This window comes from Xyrauchen texanus, chromosome 13 (assembly GCF_025860055.1).
Source record: "Xyrauchen texanus isolate HMW12.3.18 chromosome 13, RBS_HiC_50CHRs, whole genome shotgun sequence".
Classification (NCBI taxonomy): domain Eukaryota; kingdom Metazoa; phylum Chordata; class Actinopteri; order Cypriniformes; family Catostomidae; genus Xyrauchen; species Xyrauchen texanus.
This window is the reverse complement of record NC_068288.1, coordinates 17671106-17690669: the sequence shown is the minus strand read 5'-3', so window position 1 is coordinate 17690669 and position 19564 is coordinate 17671106. Positions and strand designations below refer to the sequence as shown.

At 43.2% G+C, this 19564-nt stretch overlaps 1 protein-coding gene across 3 annotated transcripts in view; it reads right to left on the bottom strand.

Annotated features, from left to right (window-relative positions):
- Window positions 1–19564, bottom strand: part of LOC127653882 (uncharacterized) — a 69846-nt gene that overhangs the window by 29875 nt on the left and 20407 nt on the right. The window contains exon 4 of one of the 3 annotated variants that reach the window (XM_052140696.1): window positions 1486–1652. The exons of 1 other annotated variant lie outside the window; for it this stretch is intronic. In XM_052140696.1, the coding sequence (XP_051996656.1) occupies window positions 1494–1652 (159 nt within the window). In that variant the 3' untranslated portion in view covers window positions 1486–1493. Of the gene's footprint in view, window positions 1–65; window positions 1653–19564 lie in introns of those variants that run through there. One more of the 3 variants, XM_052140695.1, reaches the window with a different exon arrangement.

Below are 19564 nucleotides of genomic sequence, written 5' to 3'. Positions count from 1 at the left end.
AAGAGCCGTCAAACCTCTCAGGGGCTGAAGGCTCACGGCGCTCAGAAATGCGCTGGGAGCATCAACGGGCTCAGGGACAGACACAGGTAGAACAGGGTGACAAAAGTCAAACAAAGTGCTTACCTGCTGTCCCTGGGCCGTGAGTGCGTGGTAATCTCTCCCAGCCGCAAATCCGCGCTCAGAACACGCCACAAAAATCCGCTCTAGAGAGCTGCGCGAATCCGTGGCGTACATTGTGACTGTCTACGGTGAGGTTGGTTATTCTGTAACCCGGTCACACACACACAAGATGAGACAGTCACAATGTTGGATGAAACTGCTTTTAATGTTTATTAAAAGCAGTGCGGGCAAAAGTACAAAACAAGGGAAATCCAGTGAGAGTAGTCGAGGGGGAGCGTAAGGTCGGAAGCCGGGGAAACAACGATATAAACAGGGGGCAGATCTAATGAGGGAGGTGAACGATAAGCGGGGAAAACAGTTAACAACTAGGGCGAAGGACAAGACGAGACTAGCGGGAACAAAGACAGGGGAACGAGAGAGTTGGCAAGCTAAACAGGTAATCAAACAGTGGGGAGGTCAAAACTAGACGAGACTAGCAGGGGCAAAACTAGACGAGACTAGCGGGGGCATAAACACGGGAATCTAAATACATACAATAACCAACACCCGTGAAACGGAAGTGCTGGGTATTTATAGGGGAAGGTGCAGGTGTGAACAATGAAGGTGACGAGACGAGTGCAGGTGAATCTAATGTGTGGGGATAGGATGCGCGTGAGTGTAGGTGGTCATAATGTTCTGGGGGAAGCGAGTGCGCCAGAGGGGGGAGATAGCTTACGAGCAGAGCTCGCAATAGCATAAGGAAAAAGAGCGTACGCGCTCAAGGGGGCGGAGCGAGGGAGCGGGAAGCGAGCACGCTCGCGGAGTGTATGGGTGCGTGCTCGAGGAAGCGGAGATGGGGCAGAGGAAAGGGGTTCGTGACAAATTGGCATAATGTTCAGTTTCAAGGTTTATCATCTGCAGAGATTGACAAGTATGCAAACATCGGAGCAGAAACATGCCTCATTTATTTTAACCTCTTGAACTATTTTTTATCAGCTTGTATTGTATACCATTTGATTACATAATTTCACGATCTGGTGAATGCATGTGCAAACACACAAACAAGATCACATAGATGGTAAAGTGAAAGAGGAAGTAACAAGACTGTGAACCACAAGAGAGGTTTCTGCTTTGACATATACATTGTTCAACAACTAATAATATCTCTTCAACTGCTGAAGTCATTAACATTTTTCACACTTGAAGAATTTAAAATCTATGTGGATGATGTTAGGGACAAAGAATGATGTTCACTCACATTCACAGAAAAGGCAAAGGAGAAAATTACACATGAAAACATGTTAATAAACGAAAACATGAAGCAATCAATCATTCTATTTTAAAAAAGCTTTGCAAATTATAATGGAGAGCAATGCAACTTAACACCTGATCAATCACTTATTTCTGAGTTTACTGGCAGATTGGTACTCAGGGTTGATGAAAGTCTTTGGAGTGGCCTGGGAATCCAGATTGCTCCTTTTCATCTCCACATACTCTGGGTCTGAAGGCTGAATTGATGGTGTATATTTCTTGTACTCAAATGACCTCTTTACCTGAGGAGAAAAATAAATTACCCATTTAATTTATTTTCCCATTTACCCAGACTATGTCAAGAATCTTGCAATGTTACCAAATGACCTTGATCTATGCTTCAAATATTTATATTTTTATAAAAAAAAAATATTTAAAAGATGACTGTCTATGATGAGTGTGAAGACCATATTGGGCATTTTCAACAAGTGCATTTGGGATTCTTGTCCCTGTAGTGAGAATCACTCTGGCACCAATTGAAATGAACTGGGCCTCACAAAAGACACCAAAGTATGCATGGTTCCCCTTCTGTCACTCACTCGACGTTGTGTCGAATGAATTGACACAAGGGGTCTTCCTTGGCAGCCTCGCGTACCTCTGAACTTGAGAAAAGGCTAATGTGAAATTGGCATACAGAATTTGCATGCCCGCCCCCGGACATACGGGTATAAAGGGAAGCGGGTGTGCATCTGTCAGTCAGATTTTTTCTTCAGAGCCGAGCGGTTGTGCAAAAGCAAAGCTGAGTTCACCACTGTTCCACTCACCTCTACTGGCGAGAAGCACTGCTGTTGGATCTACGGCATGTTTCCAGCTGGCATTCTCTCTCTCTCTCTGCACTCTGTTTAGTCCATGCCACTTGGCGCTTCGACAACGCTTCCATCTGCCTAAAAGAGTGTTCTCCTCCTAAAAGAATTTTATTTTCTCTAAAAGAGTTTGAGTTTTCCACTCATAAAAGAGCAATACAAAGTAGGCGTTGAACGTCCTTTTTAGGACGTGTCTTTATCAAGATGCCCTTATGCCCCTTTGTAGTTCCTGGATGCGGTCGATTTCTCTCCAAGACCGATGGCCACATACGCTGCTCGTGTACCTGGGCAGCGATCACACTGAGGCGGCGTTCGTGGATGTTTCATGCACTCACTGCGAGAAAATGACCATGGTAGTGTTGAGGTCGCGACTCTTCTTTCTCAAGGTGAATGCCACTTCAGCCGCCCCCTGCATCTCTCCTTTTTCCCACTGGATTGAGCAAGCCAAGGAACTCTAAGATCTGCACCTGGATAGTCCCGACCCCAACGTGCTGCAGGAACTGCGCTCTGTCACCGACCTCGCTCTCAGAGCTACGAAAGTCACAGCGTAGGCACTCGGGCAGGCGATGGCCATCCTCATGGTCTAGGAGTGTAACCTCTGGCTGAACATGGTCGAGATGCGCGATGTTGACAAATAATGGTTTCTCAACACCCCCATATCCCAGCTTGGCCTCTTCGGCAACACCGTTGATGACTTTGCCCAGCAGTTCTCTGTGGTAAAGAAGCAGAAGGAGGCAATATCCCATATCATGACACGGCGTCGCCCAGCCAGCATGCCCCGCACCCCGCCTGCTCGCCGAGGGCATCCCCCTGCGACCAAGAAGCAGGCAGCTCCGGATCAAACCGGGCCCAGCTCTCAGCCCCAGCGTCGAGCACCACGCAGGCGGCGTACGACCCCCGTCTCCATGACCCCTTCCAGGACCAAGAAAGCTCCTAAGCGCTCCTGAGACAGGTGACCCAGGCATTCAGATGTTCACTCCGGAGCTGGTACCAAGACCACTCTGTCCCCCGGTGGAGGCCCAGGAGGAGAATCCTTGTTTTCATTACTTTAATTTGCCGCACCGCCTTTGGGCTGTGGTACCCACATTCTCAATAAAAGAGCGATTTCCTCACTTCCTGGGCATTCAGCTGGTGCGCGCCATTCTCACGGCACCCTGGCCCCAAAACTCTACAGTCCCGGCTCCCCAGACGTAGCTCCCTCGCCTCCGGACCCGCGATTGCTCAGCCCCAGCAGACCATTGCTGACGAGTTCCGAAGATGTCTCTCAAGGACCTTTTCCTCAGTCTCTAACCCCTCCCCCTGCCGGGTGCGTGGAGGTAGGTAAGTGCTTTGAGTCTTTTCTCAGCACCCAAGCCTCAGGATGCTCTTTTGCCTACTGACTATTACCTTCTTCCCTCCACCATGAAGCCCTGCCCGGCACGTCAAAAGAGATCGTCCCGTTAGTGCCCCTCTCATGGAGTTTGGACGCGTGGCTTTCACTACCAAACCCGCTGTGCTGGTTGGCCAGGAACATCCGACTTGGCTAAGCAATTCAGTTCACCCGGCTCCTGCCTCGTTTCAGCGGTATTCGCTCCACCTCCGTACAAGGCAAAAAGCCTGGTGCTTTACGGGCAGAGATCATGACTCTAATCTCAAGGACATGATAAAGCCCGTCCCTCCAGCCAATATGGAGAAGGGTTTCTACAGCCCTTACTTCATCGTACCCAAAAATGGTGGCGAGTTGCGTCCAATCTTGGATCTGTGAGTTCTCAACCGGGCTTTGTACAGACTCCCGTTCATACACAGAAACAGATTATTACCTGCGTTCCACAGCTAGATTGGTTCACGGTGGTAGACCTGAAGGACGCGTACTTCCACGTCTCCATCTTGCCTCGACAACAACCCTGCCTACGGTTCGCGTTCGGCGGCCAGGCGGATCAGTACAAGGTCCTCCCCTTCGGCCTGTCCCTCTCCCCTCGCGTCTTCACGAAGGTCGTAGAGGCAGCCCTTGCCCCGCTTACTCAATTACCTAGACGACTGGCTCATCCTGGCTGACAGAAGGGGAATGTCATGGTTACTGTCGTAACCTCCGTTCCCTGAGGACGAGACATTGTGTCCCTCCTGCCACAGCACTAGACCTACCACTGTAAATGGCCATGCCTTTGTCTCGGCTCCTCAGTGCAAAAACCTGAATGACTGATGCTCGCCCGCTTCCCTTTATACCCATATGTCCGGGGGTGGGACATGCAAATTCTGTCTGCCAATTTCTCATTGGCCTTTTCTCAAGTTCAGAGATGCTCGAGGCTCTCAAGAGAGACCCCTAGTGTCGCTTTTTTGACACAACGTCGAGTGAGCGACAGACGGGGAACCTCATGTAGGAGGACATCTTTAGAAGCATTGCTGCATAGTCCGGTAAAAATCGATTCAACTTTTTATAATAGGAACATAATAATAAATAATTCCCTGAAAATATGTAAATGGATTAAATCATTTATAGATCTTCTACACATATATTTGGACAGCCCAATTTGTAACAACCATGCCTTTATCCCTGCTTACAAGAGAAGGTTTTCTTTCAGTGGAGGCAGAAGGGTTTAATTTCCATAAGAGACTTGTATATTCATAATAAATTTGGTTCATTTAATCATCTTAAATTAAAGTATGACCTTTAATCTTCAGAATTTTAGCAAATTAGAGATTATACTAGGAAGCCTTTCACAGGATTCGAAAAACATACCTAGATACATTAAACTCTTGAAAATCTTGAAAAGTAATTGCAGTCCAATGGAACATGGCGCAGTATCCTTCTTTTATGCTCTACTGCTACACAGATTGAACACAAATACTGATCTTACTTAGCGAGAATGGGTAAAGGAGCTAGCTATAGATTTTATCAATGATTCATGGGAAAATTGTGTTAATTCAATTCATGAATGCATTATTAATGCTTGGCATGCTGTGATTCAATTCAAAGTTATCCACAGGCTTCATTATTTGACGACCAAACTACATAGAATTTACCCAAATGTATCCTCTACATGCAATAAATGCAAGATTTTGGAAGGTACGTTGACTCATGCTTTTTGGTCCTGTCAAATAAATTGGCCATTCTGGAGTTTTTTTCTGGCCATTTCTCTCAGATGCATATAAAACTAATTTAGCACCAGAGCCAAAAATTTGCATTTTTGGGAACACAGCGAGTATATGAAATAAATATCAGTCATAAGCGGTTTCATTATGTATGATCTTGGCTAAGAAGCCAATTTGACAGAAATAGAGTCTGTGCCCACATTTGAAACATGGCTCAGAGACCTTAACAACGTGTTACCTCTAGAAGAGCTGAGATATGTTATTGAATAGACCCAAGACATTTGAAAACAAAATGGAACCCAATCAAATATTTAAATGGCAACCTTGATATATAATTTGAAATGCTTATTGGTCAGGGATAGATATGTGCTCCCTGTGCTTCAAAAAGTCTTAGATATTGCTTATTAAATTCTTATGGAAATAGTCTAATAACATCCGATAATTAGGTTAATGAAGATTGTTACTGCCTTTAGTTTTAGTTCTTGTTAACGTTAAATTTATGGGGAACGTGTACTTTTTCTACCAAGAGGTGTGTAGGACCAAGGTATATGTAGGTTGTTGTAAGTATGTATGGTATGCACATGGTATAATAATAATATGTGAATATGTATGGACAGATATGTGTATATGTTAATATGCTTATGCATGTGTGCGTGCATATACATATAAGTATAGCTATGTATAATGTTTGACTTGTACTTATAATGTATGGAATTTGTTTCTCTTTTCATGAAAGGCAAAAAAATCTAAATAAATAATATATATATATATTATATATATTAGTCCAGACTTTAAAAAGAAAATTTTATTTACTATAATGTTATCTGAGTAATTCAGCATGTAGAGTGTAATCAGGAAACATAAAAGAGCATTCAAAGTGGAAGATTTGCATGAAGCATTCTCAATGCTTAACCATGATGTAGCGTAGAGCAGAAAATTAGGGAGGGCCAAACCACCCAAATATATTGTTTTCTGCAGGATGCCTTTTCGGGTCCTTGGGATTCTTTCTATTCCATATGAATTGAGAAATAGAACTATCAAGTTTAGAGAAAAAAGACTTTGGATTAAAAATAGGGATACATTGAAAAATATATATAAAAATTGGGGAGCACATTCAACTTAATGCAGATAATTCTACCGGCCAAGGACAGAGGAAGAAGAGATCAATGTGAAAATCTTGTGTAAGGGGCTGAGCAGAGGGGGAAAATTATGCTCAAATAATTTAGCAAAGCTTTTTGTCACATGCACATCCAAATATTTGAAGCTATGTAAAGATGCTTTGAAAGGCAGTGAAGACAGGCAGTATTCTGTGGCAGCACTATTAATAGGTATTAATTCACTTTTATTCAGATTTAACTTATAGCCTGAAATTTGACCAAACTCTGTCAGCAAGGCTAGCACAGAGGGAATAGATTTGGCTGGGTCAGAGACACACAGAAAAAGGTAATCTGCATATAAAGACAATTTATGCTCCACCCAAACAACCCCTCCAGAAAAACCTGTGAGATCTGTTGAAATAATAGTTGATAAAAGCAGTTCCAATCGTGGTGCTAATACTTTGACTAGCAGTTTCACATCTGTGCAGAGTAAAGAATTTGGATGGTAATACACTGGAGAGTGTCTTTGTCTTTTTTAGGAATAATGGGAATAATAGCCTTACGATAGGTTTGGGGGAGGATGCCAGATTTGTATGACTCATATTTAATAAAAGAGGGGACAGTTTATCTGAGAATCTTAAAAAATTCTGCAGGGATGCCAGGGTCGTCACTATACCCTTTGTACTGGGGCACGTGCTCCAGTATAAATCTGCTGAGCACTATTAAAATCTCAAGTTTAAGTTTTAACAATTTACATTATTTGTCAGTGTATTCATTTAGATTGATAATCCTGGAAAAAAGAAATGAATCTATCTAAATGCAATGCAGTAACCCACCCAATCAATGCTTGAAAAGTTTAACTGAAAACACAAATCTAATGCATGCGCACAGAAATCAATATCCATGTGACGCGGGCCGATTGCACCAGCTATATGTACGTTACAACTTAGCCTAGTTGTGACGTAAATGGGCACTAAGTCACAACTTACGCACTACTAAATATTTGAGCATTGCACCATTAAACTTAGGTAGAACGAAACCCTACGTTCGAACTAAATATTTACGGAAGCCTCCGACCAGGAGTAATGGTTGGAATTAATTTAATGACATCAATGTGCTCTTGTTTTGCATGATAGTCATCAATCATTTTGACATATATGATGTTGGCATTTACACTCTTTTACATTTACAACAGAGAGGAAAAAATAAATTTTAAGCAGCTCTTCATCATGAAACCATTCAAACGGTGCAGTTTTCAGGGTGCGTCATCCAGCGTCAACATATACGAAATATATAAGATATTATATATTCACATACATAAGATATTATTCTATTTTTCCAGCCTGTTGAATTAGCATTTATTTATTTTAGATACAGTTCCTGTATATTGTCATTTACACAGAGTAAATGTACTATTTATTAAATCTACTTTTATTATGTATTGTATTTTAATGGGGATAAAATTTAATACAGCTGACAGTTTCATGAGCAGACAAGGTTTGAACATGAACTGTAGTGAGATAAAACTGAAATTCAGGTATTTTTTAACACTTCTGTGTACAAATTTGAAGGCTGTTTATTGGATCAATATTGGTAAACGTCATATTATGCGACTACGCATTTTATGGAGAGTTTATGACCTACTAGTTAAGTCTTGCCTTAAGAACAGGTGATGCAACCAAATTAAGCACCAACTTAGTTCCAAACTAACTAGTAAGCCCTTAGTGTGAACTTTACATCCTAAATTATGTGAGAACTTACGCACAGCTGGTGCAACCCTACCCAGGTATCGGTACGCAAGTCAGAATTAAGGTAGGCTATAAAAACATGATTAAACTAATGTAAGTTTCTAAATAATACAGATGATCTTATTTTTACTCAAACATTATTGGAAAATTCTTTGGACGAAGCAGGGATAGGAAAGCAGAAAGGAGAGATGAGTTTGAGGGAGGTAAGACATGATAAACAAACTACATCCTCAGCCATCAGAGTCAGGTTTCAGCCATCAGAGTCAGGTTTCAGACATCAGATGAAAAAGCATCAAGTCTCAGGAAAACCTCTATGGAATTGCAGAGAAAATAAAGAAAAAACATTTATGTTCTGTAATACTGTCTTTGATTGTGAATCAATCTTTTGGATATTAAATTAATCATTTAATTCGCTAGCGCTAGTTTAGGACACTGAACAGATGGCAGTAACTTTGGGTACTGTGTGCTAATTACCTAGCGACTAAAAATACTATAGTTTGGCTTGTTTTGAGTTGTTGTTGCAAGTAAAGTTAATCAGTTTCATAGGTCAGTTTAAACTTACACAAATTATATTAGCTAGCTAGTTATTCATTTATAGAAACAACACTTCTGCTTTCATAAATTTAGAGATAGCTCAGCTAGTTTCGCAAGCTATCAACCAAATTCAGCCAGTTTAGCTACCAAATCTGCCTAGCGACTAAAAATACTATAGTTTGGCTTGTTTTGAGTTGTTGTTGCAAGTAAAGTTAATCAGTTTCATAGGTCAGTTTAAACTTACACAAATTATATTAGCTAGCTAGTTATTAATTTATAGAAACAACACTTCTGCTTTTATAAATTTAGAGATAGCTCAGCAAGTTTCAGTTTAGCTACCAAATCTGCCAAGCGACCAACTTTCTGCTCATTCTGAGACCTTTTTGTCTAAAGCCGTTTCGTCTGACATTGGATAATGCAGTTCCATAGACTTACTTGACATGTTTTCCTGATAACATAATGTGTAATATAGAAGAATGCAAATATGCGAGATAGTTTTCTCAGATTTTGTTATTTGCATATACAGTGAATGCATTTTATGCCGTAAAACATGTTGAGAATGTTCATGTACAGCATGTTGAAAATTTTTAAATATTTTAACAAAGATTAATATCTCTAAATGTTTATCTTTCCCAGTACTTGTTGCAGTGTAGGAATAGTGGGTTAAGCAAGGTTTTGTATAGTGCATTGTGTTGCACACTTCTTGTACGCATCAGGCTTTCAAGAAATAAATAAAAAGCAATATGAGTAATGGGGGGGCCTGTACCCCAGTAGAGCTTTATGTCTAGCAATGCCCCTGAGGCAAGCCATCTGGGCCTGGGCACTTTCCAGTCTGCAGTCTTAATTTCATATAAAGGAAAGGGTTCTGCCAATTTGGAGGCAGAATCAGAGTCAATAAGAGGAATATCAAGGTAAATAGATATTCAGTCAAAATATGACAGTCGAAAAAACTGTCAAAGTGAGCCTCATCAGCAGTACAGTACATGTGGAATTATATAAAAAGATGTCCCTCTGGTCCCTGAACTGGTCATTAATGTTAAGGGGTTTGATTGTCGGGCCAGTAGGGGTAGACATTTTAGTAATATAATGCAAGGAGGAGGATTGGAATAACTGGTTAAAAACAATGTACTTTTTTTATTTATTTATTTTTTAGGGACTGAAATGACCATGGAGACGGAAAATGGTACTGACTCATGAATGAGAATAGCCACACCTCGCGACATACAGTACAAGGGAAAGTGGAGTGGTAAAACTGGCCTACACAGCCCCTTTTAATCTTTAGGTGGTCTTCTGGCCTAAGGTGAGTTTCTTGAATAAAAGCCACTTTTGTATTTTATTGTTTCAAGTGATTCAAAATTGTATTACGCTTTACCGGTAAATTAAGCCCTTTAACATTCCAGTTGGTGAGCATAAGTGCACCACTAGGTGGTGGTGTGTTGTTCACTGAAGATATAAAATACTATTATAAACATTAACATACTCTGATGTGACCACCCCCAAGCAACCGGCAACCTTTGCTTGTAACACATGAGTACGAAAAATTAGATGAAGAAGACTGCACCCATAAATAACAAGTATAAGTGAAGAAAAAAATGCCCACATAAATCCACCCCTAAACCCTGTTCCAAATGCTGACACAAAGGCCCACATCAGAAAACACTTTACCATTTTAACCAGCAAATTTCTTAACTCCTAGCCCTCCCTATATTGGGTTACATAACCTCATGAACATATTTATACCAAATTTGTTGGAAACCACAGACAATTGCATAAAAAAATATTAAATAGTCAACTGACAGTCCTATCTATTACATGGAGTGTAATAGATAGGACACTAATAATAAAAAGTAGAAGCATTTTAAAGCTATATACAGAAGTCAGATAAACTGTAGAAGTAATCAGTGTTACCATATCATAAGAGCTACAATGTCTTAGTGTAGAACACTAAGATGTTTCACAAATATCAAGAACACTTTATTAAAAAGCTAGCGTTCATAATAAAATAAAGGGAACAGTGTAATACTTTTACATTTGCCCATTTAAATAATAATTATGTTGAAAACAAAATCTTGGTTTACCATAGCAGTGATTAAGCCAAAAGAGAGTGGAAATAGAGGCCTCAGAAAACTAACAAACCGAATAAATGAGCGCAAGTAGGCACCAAAGTAAAACAAATGCCTATCAACTTGAAGCTCTGTTCCATGTCCAGAATATCAATGTAAACTTTTCTGTGTCCAAACTCCAAACTAAGTAATTGTTAGTTCAGTAGCAGATAGCAACCATTTTTTCTCACTGTTTGAAAGTGTAATGCGGCTGGCTGGGAAGAGAAGAGCAGGCTTAAATCTTCATTTGTAAAGTTCCGCCATAGCGTCTTTGAACTCGGCATGCAGCTTTAGAACGTCGGGGCTGTAATCCTCGAAGATCCGGATCCTGTGCCCTTGATAAGACAAATTTCCTTTTTTGAGAGGCTCGCAAATGACCATATCCTTCACTTGGAAGTGATGAAATCGCAAAATGACAGGTCAAGTTCTGTGCCCCGAGGTGGGTTTGGGTGCAAGGCTTCAGTGAGCTCTGTCTTACTCAGGTGGTAAAGATAGATCTTGAGGGCCAAAAACCTCAACAAGGAGATGGGAGAAAATGGTTGTTTGACACAGACACTTGATGGATTCAGGTAAACCCACAAATGAACATTCTGCCATCAGCTACGACCCTCAAGGTATTAGACTTTAGCCTGCAGCTACTCATTATCTTTTCGGAGCCCAGAACATGTGGCCTCAAGCTGCCCGAGGCGTTGACACACCTCCATAACACCAGACTCGAGGGATCCGATGTGTTGATTGTGAACGGCAACCATGTATAAATATTGTCTAACTTTGTTGCCAAGCTCTCAAAAGAGGTTTTTGAAGATTAAAATTCTAAAAACTGTTAACAAACCAAAGCTGTCTGGGGAAAACTAAAAACAGTAAGGCTTGAAGAGAAGAAAGTGAAAAAAGGGAGCAGGTCATGCGAATGTCTACTCAGACGCCATAACCGGAACTCCAAACAACTGCAACTGAAATAAAAAGTTCTGTGAACAAACATGGAGTGGAGAGTTTTATGGTCCTTAGTTCAACTCTGGTCTTAGGTCAAACCTTAGGATGGGATTTTGAGATGTTGCTGAGAAACCACTCATGGACCAACGAGAAGTCCTTCCCAATGTGTTGTAAAGTCAATGGCCTTCTTTGTGAAGTATCTGGTAGTTGTACGAACAGCTTTGTCCTGCCACAATCCAATCAAAATGGAGCCACTTTTCTTTGACAGCTAGGGAGGGGCTCTGCCATAAACTGGCTCTTGGAATGTCATCCGGTCCGACTGTTCACTTCACAGTTACAGCATGGACGTCATAAAAAATACCCAACTGAAAGCAGACATTAGACAGCATACAGTGCAGTGCGCTGTACTAAGAGATCAAAAACAAGGCAGAATGTTAATTTCCCCGATAGGTACTATTTGACATAGTATTAAAATAGCCAATTATACAATTTTCAGGAATTAAAAATAATTTTTGTAGCATGTGCAAATCTGGTGAAACAGGGGATGCAACTTTAAAAAATAATGTGGTATATTGTTTTTTTATTGATAATGAAAATAATCATATTACTTATATTACAATAAGTATATTACTTTCTATGGAAAGTAGGCTACCACATTATTTTTAAGGTGCTTTATTGGTATGACACATTTTTTAAAATTTGTATTGCAAAGGCAGCTTAGCTGCATACAGTCAGATCCATAAATATTGGGACATCGACACAATTCTAATCTTTTGGCTCTATACACAACCACAATGGATTTGAAATAAAACGAACAAGATGTTCTTTAACTGCAGACTTTCAGCTTTAATTTGAGGGTATTTACATCCAAATCAGGTGAACGGTGTAGGAATTACAACAGTTTGTATATGTGCCTCCCACTTTTAAGGGACCAAAAGTAATTGGACAGATTAACAATCATAAATCAAACTTTCACTTTTTAATACTTGGTTGCAAATCCTTTGCAGTCAATTACAGCCTGAAGTCTGGAACGCATAGACATCACCAGACGCTGGGTTTCATCCCTGGTGATGCTCTGCCAGGCCTCTACTGCAACTGTCTTCAGTTCCTGCTTGTTCTTTGGGTATTTTCCCTTCAGTTTTGTCTTCAGCAAGTGAAATGCATGCTCAATCGGATTCAGGTCAGGTGATTGACTTGGCCATTGCATAACATTCCACTTCTTTCCCTTAAAAAACTCTTTGGTTGCTTTCGCATTATGCTTCGGGTCATTGTCCATCTGTACTGTGAAGCGCCGTCCAATGAGTTCTGAAGCATTTGGCTGAATATGAGCAGATAATATTGCCCGAAACACTTCAGAATTCATCCTGCTGCTTTTGTCAGCAGTCACATCATCAATAAATACAAGAGAACCAGTTCCATTGGCAGCCATACATGCCCACGCCATAACACTACCACCACCATGCTTCACTGATGAGGTGGTATGCTTTGGATCATGAGCAGTTCCTTTCCTTCTCCATAATCTTCTCTTCCCATCACTCTGGTACAAGTTGATCTTTGTCTCATCTGTCCATAGGATGTTGTTCCAGAACTGTGAAGGCTTTTTTAGATGTTGTTTGGCAAACTATAATCTGGCCTTCCTGTTTTTGAGGCTCACCAATGGTTTACATCTTGTGGTGAACCCTCTGTATTCACTCTGGTGAAGTCTTCTCTTGATTGTTGACTTTGACACACATACACCTACCTCCTGGAGAATGTTCTTGATCTGGCCAACTGTTGTGAAGGGTGTTTTCTTCACCAGGGAAAGAATTCTTCGGTCATCCACCACAGTTGTTTTCCGTGGTCTTCCGGGTCTTTTGGTATTGCTGAGCTCACCGGTGCGTTCTTTCTTTTTAAGAATGTTCCAAACAGTTGTTCCCTTTACAAAAAGCTTCACTACGATGCTGCGCTGCTAAGCGCTAGGGGGAACAACTCTAGCTGTGAACCGAGCTGAAATAGTGTGTGTAACACGTCAATGAACATTGACCGGAATTTATAGCCTCGGCTGATGTAATCATTAGATGCACCTGCGGCCAGGCTATAAATGGATACGTCACCAGGTGTCGTCAGAAACTCTTTTTTCAGAGCGATTCTGTTTCTGTGTGTTTCACAAACCCTGTCAAAACTTTCTTTCCTCTGTTAGGAGTTAGAATCAGTTAGGCAGTGTGCAGTGAACGTTGTTCTCTTTGTTCTCTTTTCTCTTCTGTTTAGAAAATATTATATATATATATATATATATTTCTAAAAAAAAAAAAAAAAAGAAAGAAAAAAAAGAGAGAATGACTGTAAGCCGCAAACGGTGTGTGTTCCCCTCTTCTTGCTCTATAGCTGAAGAGGACACACATCAGTTTTTGCTCTGTTTGTTTGGGGGAAAGAGCACGCTGCTCTCGCGTTGCAGCAGGTCGGGTGCGAGCACTGCGATTTGCTTTAACAGGCAGAGTGCTTCGTGCTCGCCTCGCTTGCTTCCGGGAGTCAGCACTCACGAAAAAGGAAAAAATAAAGATTGTTCGTGGGGCTCTTGCATGGATTTGGCTGAGGAGCAAGAGACGGGTTGATCCCTTTCTCTCACTCTCTCCCCAAACCCAGCTGGTCCTTCACATAATCTCGAAGCGCGTTCCGACGCTTCTTCGGATCATGAGGAGGATCGCGATTCTCTTCCCGCCTCCGAGCTTTCCGTCCGCGATAAAAAAATCTACGGAGGAATTGCTCGATGTTGTTACTCAAGCGGTTGCCAGATTGGACTGGCCACACGAAAAAGAGACACCAAACCCTCCAAATTAGGGGATAGATTTTATCTTCCAGTCTAAGAAAGGGAACGCCTCATGAGTCCCTTCCCTTCTTTGATAACCTCCATGAAGAGCTTTTTCGCTCATGGAGGAACCCCTAAAAAAAAAAAAAAAATAAAAAAAAAAATTAATAAATAAATATATATATATATATATATATATATATATATATATATATATATATATATATATATATATATATATTTTCTTCCGTGTTCACATACCCTCGACGCCATTATATTCGACCATCGTGGGTGCTGAGGCACGGGGTATTCAGCGATGCCGCCGGTCGAAGAGACGCTTGCAGGCTATCTCTGCCGGGCTCGGCATCGTCACTTAGAAGCCCTCTCTCCCTCAAAGCCTTGTAGGACAACCTCCACTTTAGTGGGAAGGGCTTATCAAGCAGCAGGTCAGGCTGGTGCTGCTCTGCACACTATGCTGTTTTACAGGCGTACCAGAATGACCTCCCGGACGACCTGAGTGTGGGTTCTGCACTTGACGAGCAAGCCTCAGACCCGCCTCAGTCCTGTCTGAACGGAGGCTCAAAAGCAAAGCGTGGCGAGTCGTGCTCCTCCTCCCAGGGATTGGGGACAGTCTCGCCTCCCTCGCCAGCCCCCGAAGCAAGACCTCAGGGCTATCATTTCTAGTAAGAGAAAACCCTGACGGTCTTGCACCTAGATTAGGGGGTAGCTCCCCTCGGGATGGGGCGCGTGCTTCACTTCACCCCTCCTGGTACCCCCTCGAAGCCCCTCCATTCCCGCCACCTCTTGGTGTTTCGGGTTGCAGAGGCTTCCGTCAAAATTGGGTGTTTTCGCTGTTCCTGCATTTTATTCAGGACGCGAAACACTCGACAACCCCTCAACAGGAAGTGTTCAAATATAATACCCATCTCAGAGATCCTGGCAGCATGGAAACTTCTGCCAGATATATTCTTTTCTGTGGGTCTTATAAGGGCGTCAGGATTTAATTCACTCGCCTCTTTTCCGTGTTTCCACGGCGTGTTCTCACTACCATAAACCGGATTTCTTTTTTATGTAAAAAAAAAAAAAAAAACCTCAATCTTCTGGTTAAAGGGGCCATGATATGTGTTCCCCTTCCAGAGAGAGAGTTAGGTTATAACACTAAATACTTCCCGTTTCCCATGGAGGGTGAGGGGTGGCGTCTGGCTTAGGTCTTAAAGCTTGAACTGCCCGTGGGTGTTCAAGTCCAATATGATGCCTGTCAAGACGGTCGTGTCTCAAGCCCTACAACTCGTTTGGCTGGTCACCATCGATCTTATGACGCACTTTTATACTTCATTTAGAAGTTCTGCCACAACATGGAAAGTTCCTGAGGTTCGCTTCTGGGGGCGAAGTCTTCCAGGATCAGGTTCTTTCACTCGGCCTAGCCCTTTTTACCCGCACATTCACAATGCATGATGTAGCGCTGGCTCCTTGCGACTCCGGGGCATCTGCATTCTGAATTATGTGATGACTGGCTGATCCTAGCGCAGTTCCAGGAACTGGCAGTTCAGCACAGGGACATCGTCTTAGCTCATCTGTTTCTCTGGGGTTGAGGCTCAACGCAAAGAAAAGCGTCCTCTCTCCCACTCAGAACTGTCTATCGGGGCATCGTATGGAGTTCAATCACAATGCGGGCACAACTGTCTCCAGCTAAGATTGAGTCCATTCAGATCACCCTGAGCAAAGTCAGGCTAGGTCAAGGTTGCACTGCTATCAGTATCAACGATTTCCAGGTCTCAGGGCGACCGCATCCACGGTGATCCCTCTGGACCTTCTGCTCATGAGACCGTTTTTGTTGTGGCCAAAAGCCAGGGGATTTCTTCCAAGGGCCAAAACCCCTAGGCTAAATAGGGTTACGCGCCTCAGGCTTCGTTCCCTTCCTATGTGGTTCAGACCCCGGTTTTCTGCCTTGGGTCCCACTCTAGGTGCGTCTTGTCGCAGGCTGCTAACGACAGACGTCTCCCTGACAGGCAGGGTAGCGGCCTTAAGTGGTCGTCCAGCTTAAGGGGATAGGAGGGTCGTCAGCTCGGTTGTCACAGTCACTGTCTCGGGTTGATGGCTGTATTTCTGGCCCTGAAATACCTCCTCCTGAGGCTGCCATGTCTTGGTGCGGGTGGACAATACAGCGGTAGCTTCTTACATAAATCATCAAGGAGACCCACGTTCCTGTCAGCTGTATTTCTGACACGTCGGATTCTCCTTATGGCCCAGGGCAAGCTCCTGTCACTCAGGTCAGTTATATCCCTGGATGCCCGTATTTGGGAGCAGATTTACTGTCCAGACAGAAAATACCAACGGGGGAGTTAAGAACTCCACCCTAAGGTAGTAGTTGGCCAGAGTTCGCCAGCAAGGGTTTTTGCCTCTTACTGATAGCACCGCGCTGGCCAAACAGGGCTTGGTTCTCGGAGCGAATTTCTTCCCTCGACGGCTCGCCTTGGGCGATTCCAAAGAGGAAGGATCTTCTATCTCAGGCACAGGGCAATATTTCATCCCTGCCCTGAGCTGTGGAATCTTTCATGTTTGGCCCCTAAGGGTACCAACTGAGGGACACAGGGCTCTCTCCTGAGGTTATCGAGACCTTTTTAAATGCCGGGCTTTTTCCACTTGGAACAAGTTTGGGTGAGATCTTAGGGCAGAAGAGGACCTCTTCGCCTATATGAATAGCGCAATGTCTCCTCTACTTCTCCCTGAAATCACCCAGCCCCCTTGGGTCTGGACGTTAAGACACATACATGACCCAGAATGCGTCTGTATGCGTTACTTTCCCCGGTTTCTCTGCTCCCGGGAGTCTTGGAAATGTTCACCAGCAAGGGTCTTGCCTCCTATTAATGGCGCTGCGCTGCGCTGGCCGAACAGGGTATGTTTCTCGGAGTTAATTCCTCTCCTCGACGGCTCGCCTTGGACGATTCCGAACAGGGAGGACCTTCTCATCCTTGGCCCGAATAGTGAAACCTTTCATGTCTGACCCCTAAGGGTACCAAATGAGGTTCACAGGGTTTTCTCTTGAGGTTATCGAGACCATTTCAAGTGCTAGGGCTCCCTCCACTTGGAACTGATCTGTGTAGATTTTACAGGGCAGAAGAGGACCTCTTTGCCTCTGTTGATAGTGCAATGTCTCCTCTACTTCTCCCCGAGTCACCCAGTCCCCACCCTCCCCCTTGGGAGGGGCTGAACGTAGTAACGCAAATGCGCCTGCATGCGTTTCCTTCTACTAAAGTTCTTATTACAGAACCAGCTAACTGCCAGTTTGCTTCAGTTCTGGATTTTCTGTAGAAAGAACTGTCAGCAGGCACTTGCCTCGCCACTGCCAGGTTCTATGTGGCCACTGCGGTTTGCCACGGCTTGGTGGGCGGGGTGCCCTCAAAGAGGCATCCTCATTATTGCCCGGGCCTACGAGGCGCGCGGTCAAGCTTCGCCAGTAGGTTTCAGGGCGCACTCTACCAGAGGGCTCTCCTCCTCTAAAACCTTGGCTAGAGGTCTCCCTCTGCAGCAAGTTTGTGATGCGGCAGGTTGTCCTTTCCGCACACATTCATTGGACTTTTTTAGTTTGGATGTTCTGCACTCTGGGCTCTTATGCTCTTGAGTCGACATCTCAAGCTCATGTCTGGACAAGTTTGTGATGCGGCAGGCTGGTCCTCTCCGCTCACATTCATCAGTTTTTATGACAAGTTTGTGTTGCGATAGGGTTCTCTTCGCACACATTCATTGAACTTTATGGGCTAGATGCTTTGCTACTCCGGACTCTTATGTCCTTGAGTCGACATCTCAGCCCATGCCTAAACAAGTTTCTGATGCGGCAGGTTGTCCTCTCCGCACACATTCATTGGACTTTTTTAGTTTGGATGATCTGCACTCCGGGCTCTTATGCCCTTGAGTCGACATCTCAGTCCATGCCTAAACAAGTTTGTGATGCGGCAGGCTGGTCCTCTCCGCACACATTCATCAAAATTGAATGGTTTAGATGTTTATGCTACTCCGGGCTCTTATCCCCTTGAGTCGACATCTCAAGCTCATGTCTGAGACCTCTCGCGTTTTTGTGAGTACACTGCACAACCGTAGGGGTCCGGACAGCCCCAAGTGCGGCGGCGTGGGTATTGCGTTCCCCTAGCGCTTAGCAGCGCAGCATCGTAGTGAAGCTTTTTGTAAAGGGAACGTCTCGGGTTACATGTGTAACCCTTGTTCCCTGAAAAAAGCGGAACAAGATGCTGCGCTGCTTTGCCGCACTGGGACGTCCCAGGACTGCTCTTCAAAAAGAAGTATCTGATGACACCTGGTGACGTATCCATTTATAGCCTGGCCTCAGGTGCATCTAATGATTACATCAGCCGAGGCTATAAATTCCGGTCAATGTTCATTGACGTGTTACACACACTATTTTAGCTCGGTTCACAGCTAGAGTTGTTCCCCCTAGCGCTTAGCAGCACAGCATCTCGTTCCGCTTTTTTCAGGGAACAAGGGTTACACATGTAACCCGAGACGATTTGGCCACACCTAATGTTTTTGCTATCTCTCTGATGGGTTTGTTTTGATTTTTCAGCCCAATGATGACTTGCTTCACAGATAGTGACAGCTCTTTGGATCTCATATTGAGAGTTGACAGCAACCGATTCTAAATGCAAATGGCATACTTGAAATGAACTCTGGACCTTTTATCTGCTCCTTGTAAATGGTCCCTTAAAAAGTGGTAGGCACATATACAAACTGTTGTAATTCCTACACCGTTCACCTGATTTGGATGTAAATACCCTCAAATTAAAGCTGAAAGTCTGCAGTTAAAGCACACCTTGGTCGTTTCATTTCAAATCCATTGTGGTGGTGTATAGAGCCAAAAAGATTAGAATTGTGTCGATGTCCCAATATTTATGGACCTGACTGTATAAAGAAAATAGTGCCAAAATGAAACAATGTCATGCCATTTTCACCTCAGTTTGGACTATTCCATCATTGGCTGTGCAATTTTCTGATTTATCATGCATGTTTGTCCGCAGTGTATCATTACACTTATAAATATTAATTTAGTTACATTATACTATCATACCGATATTTT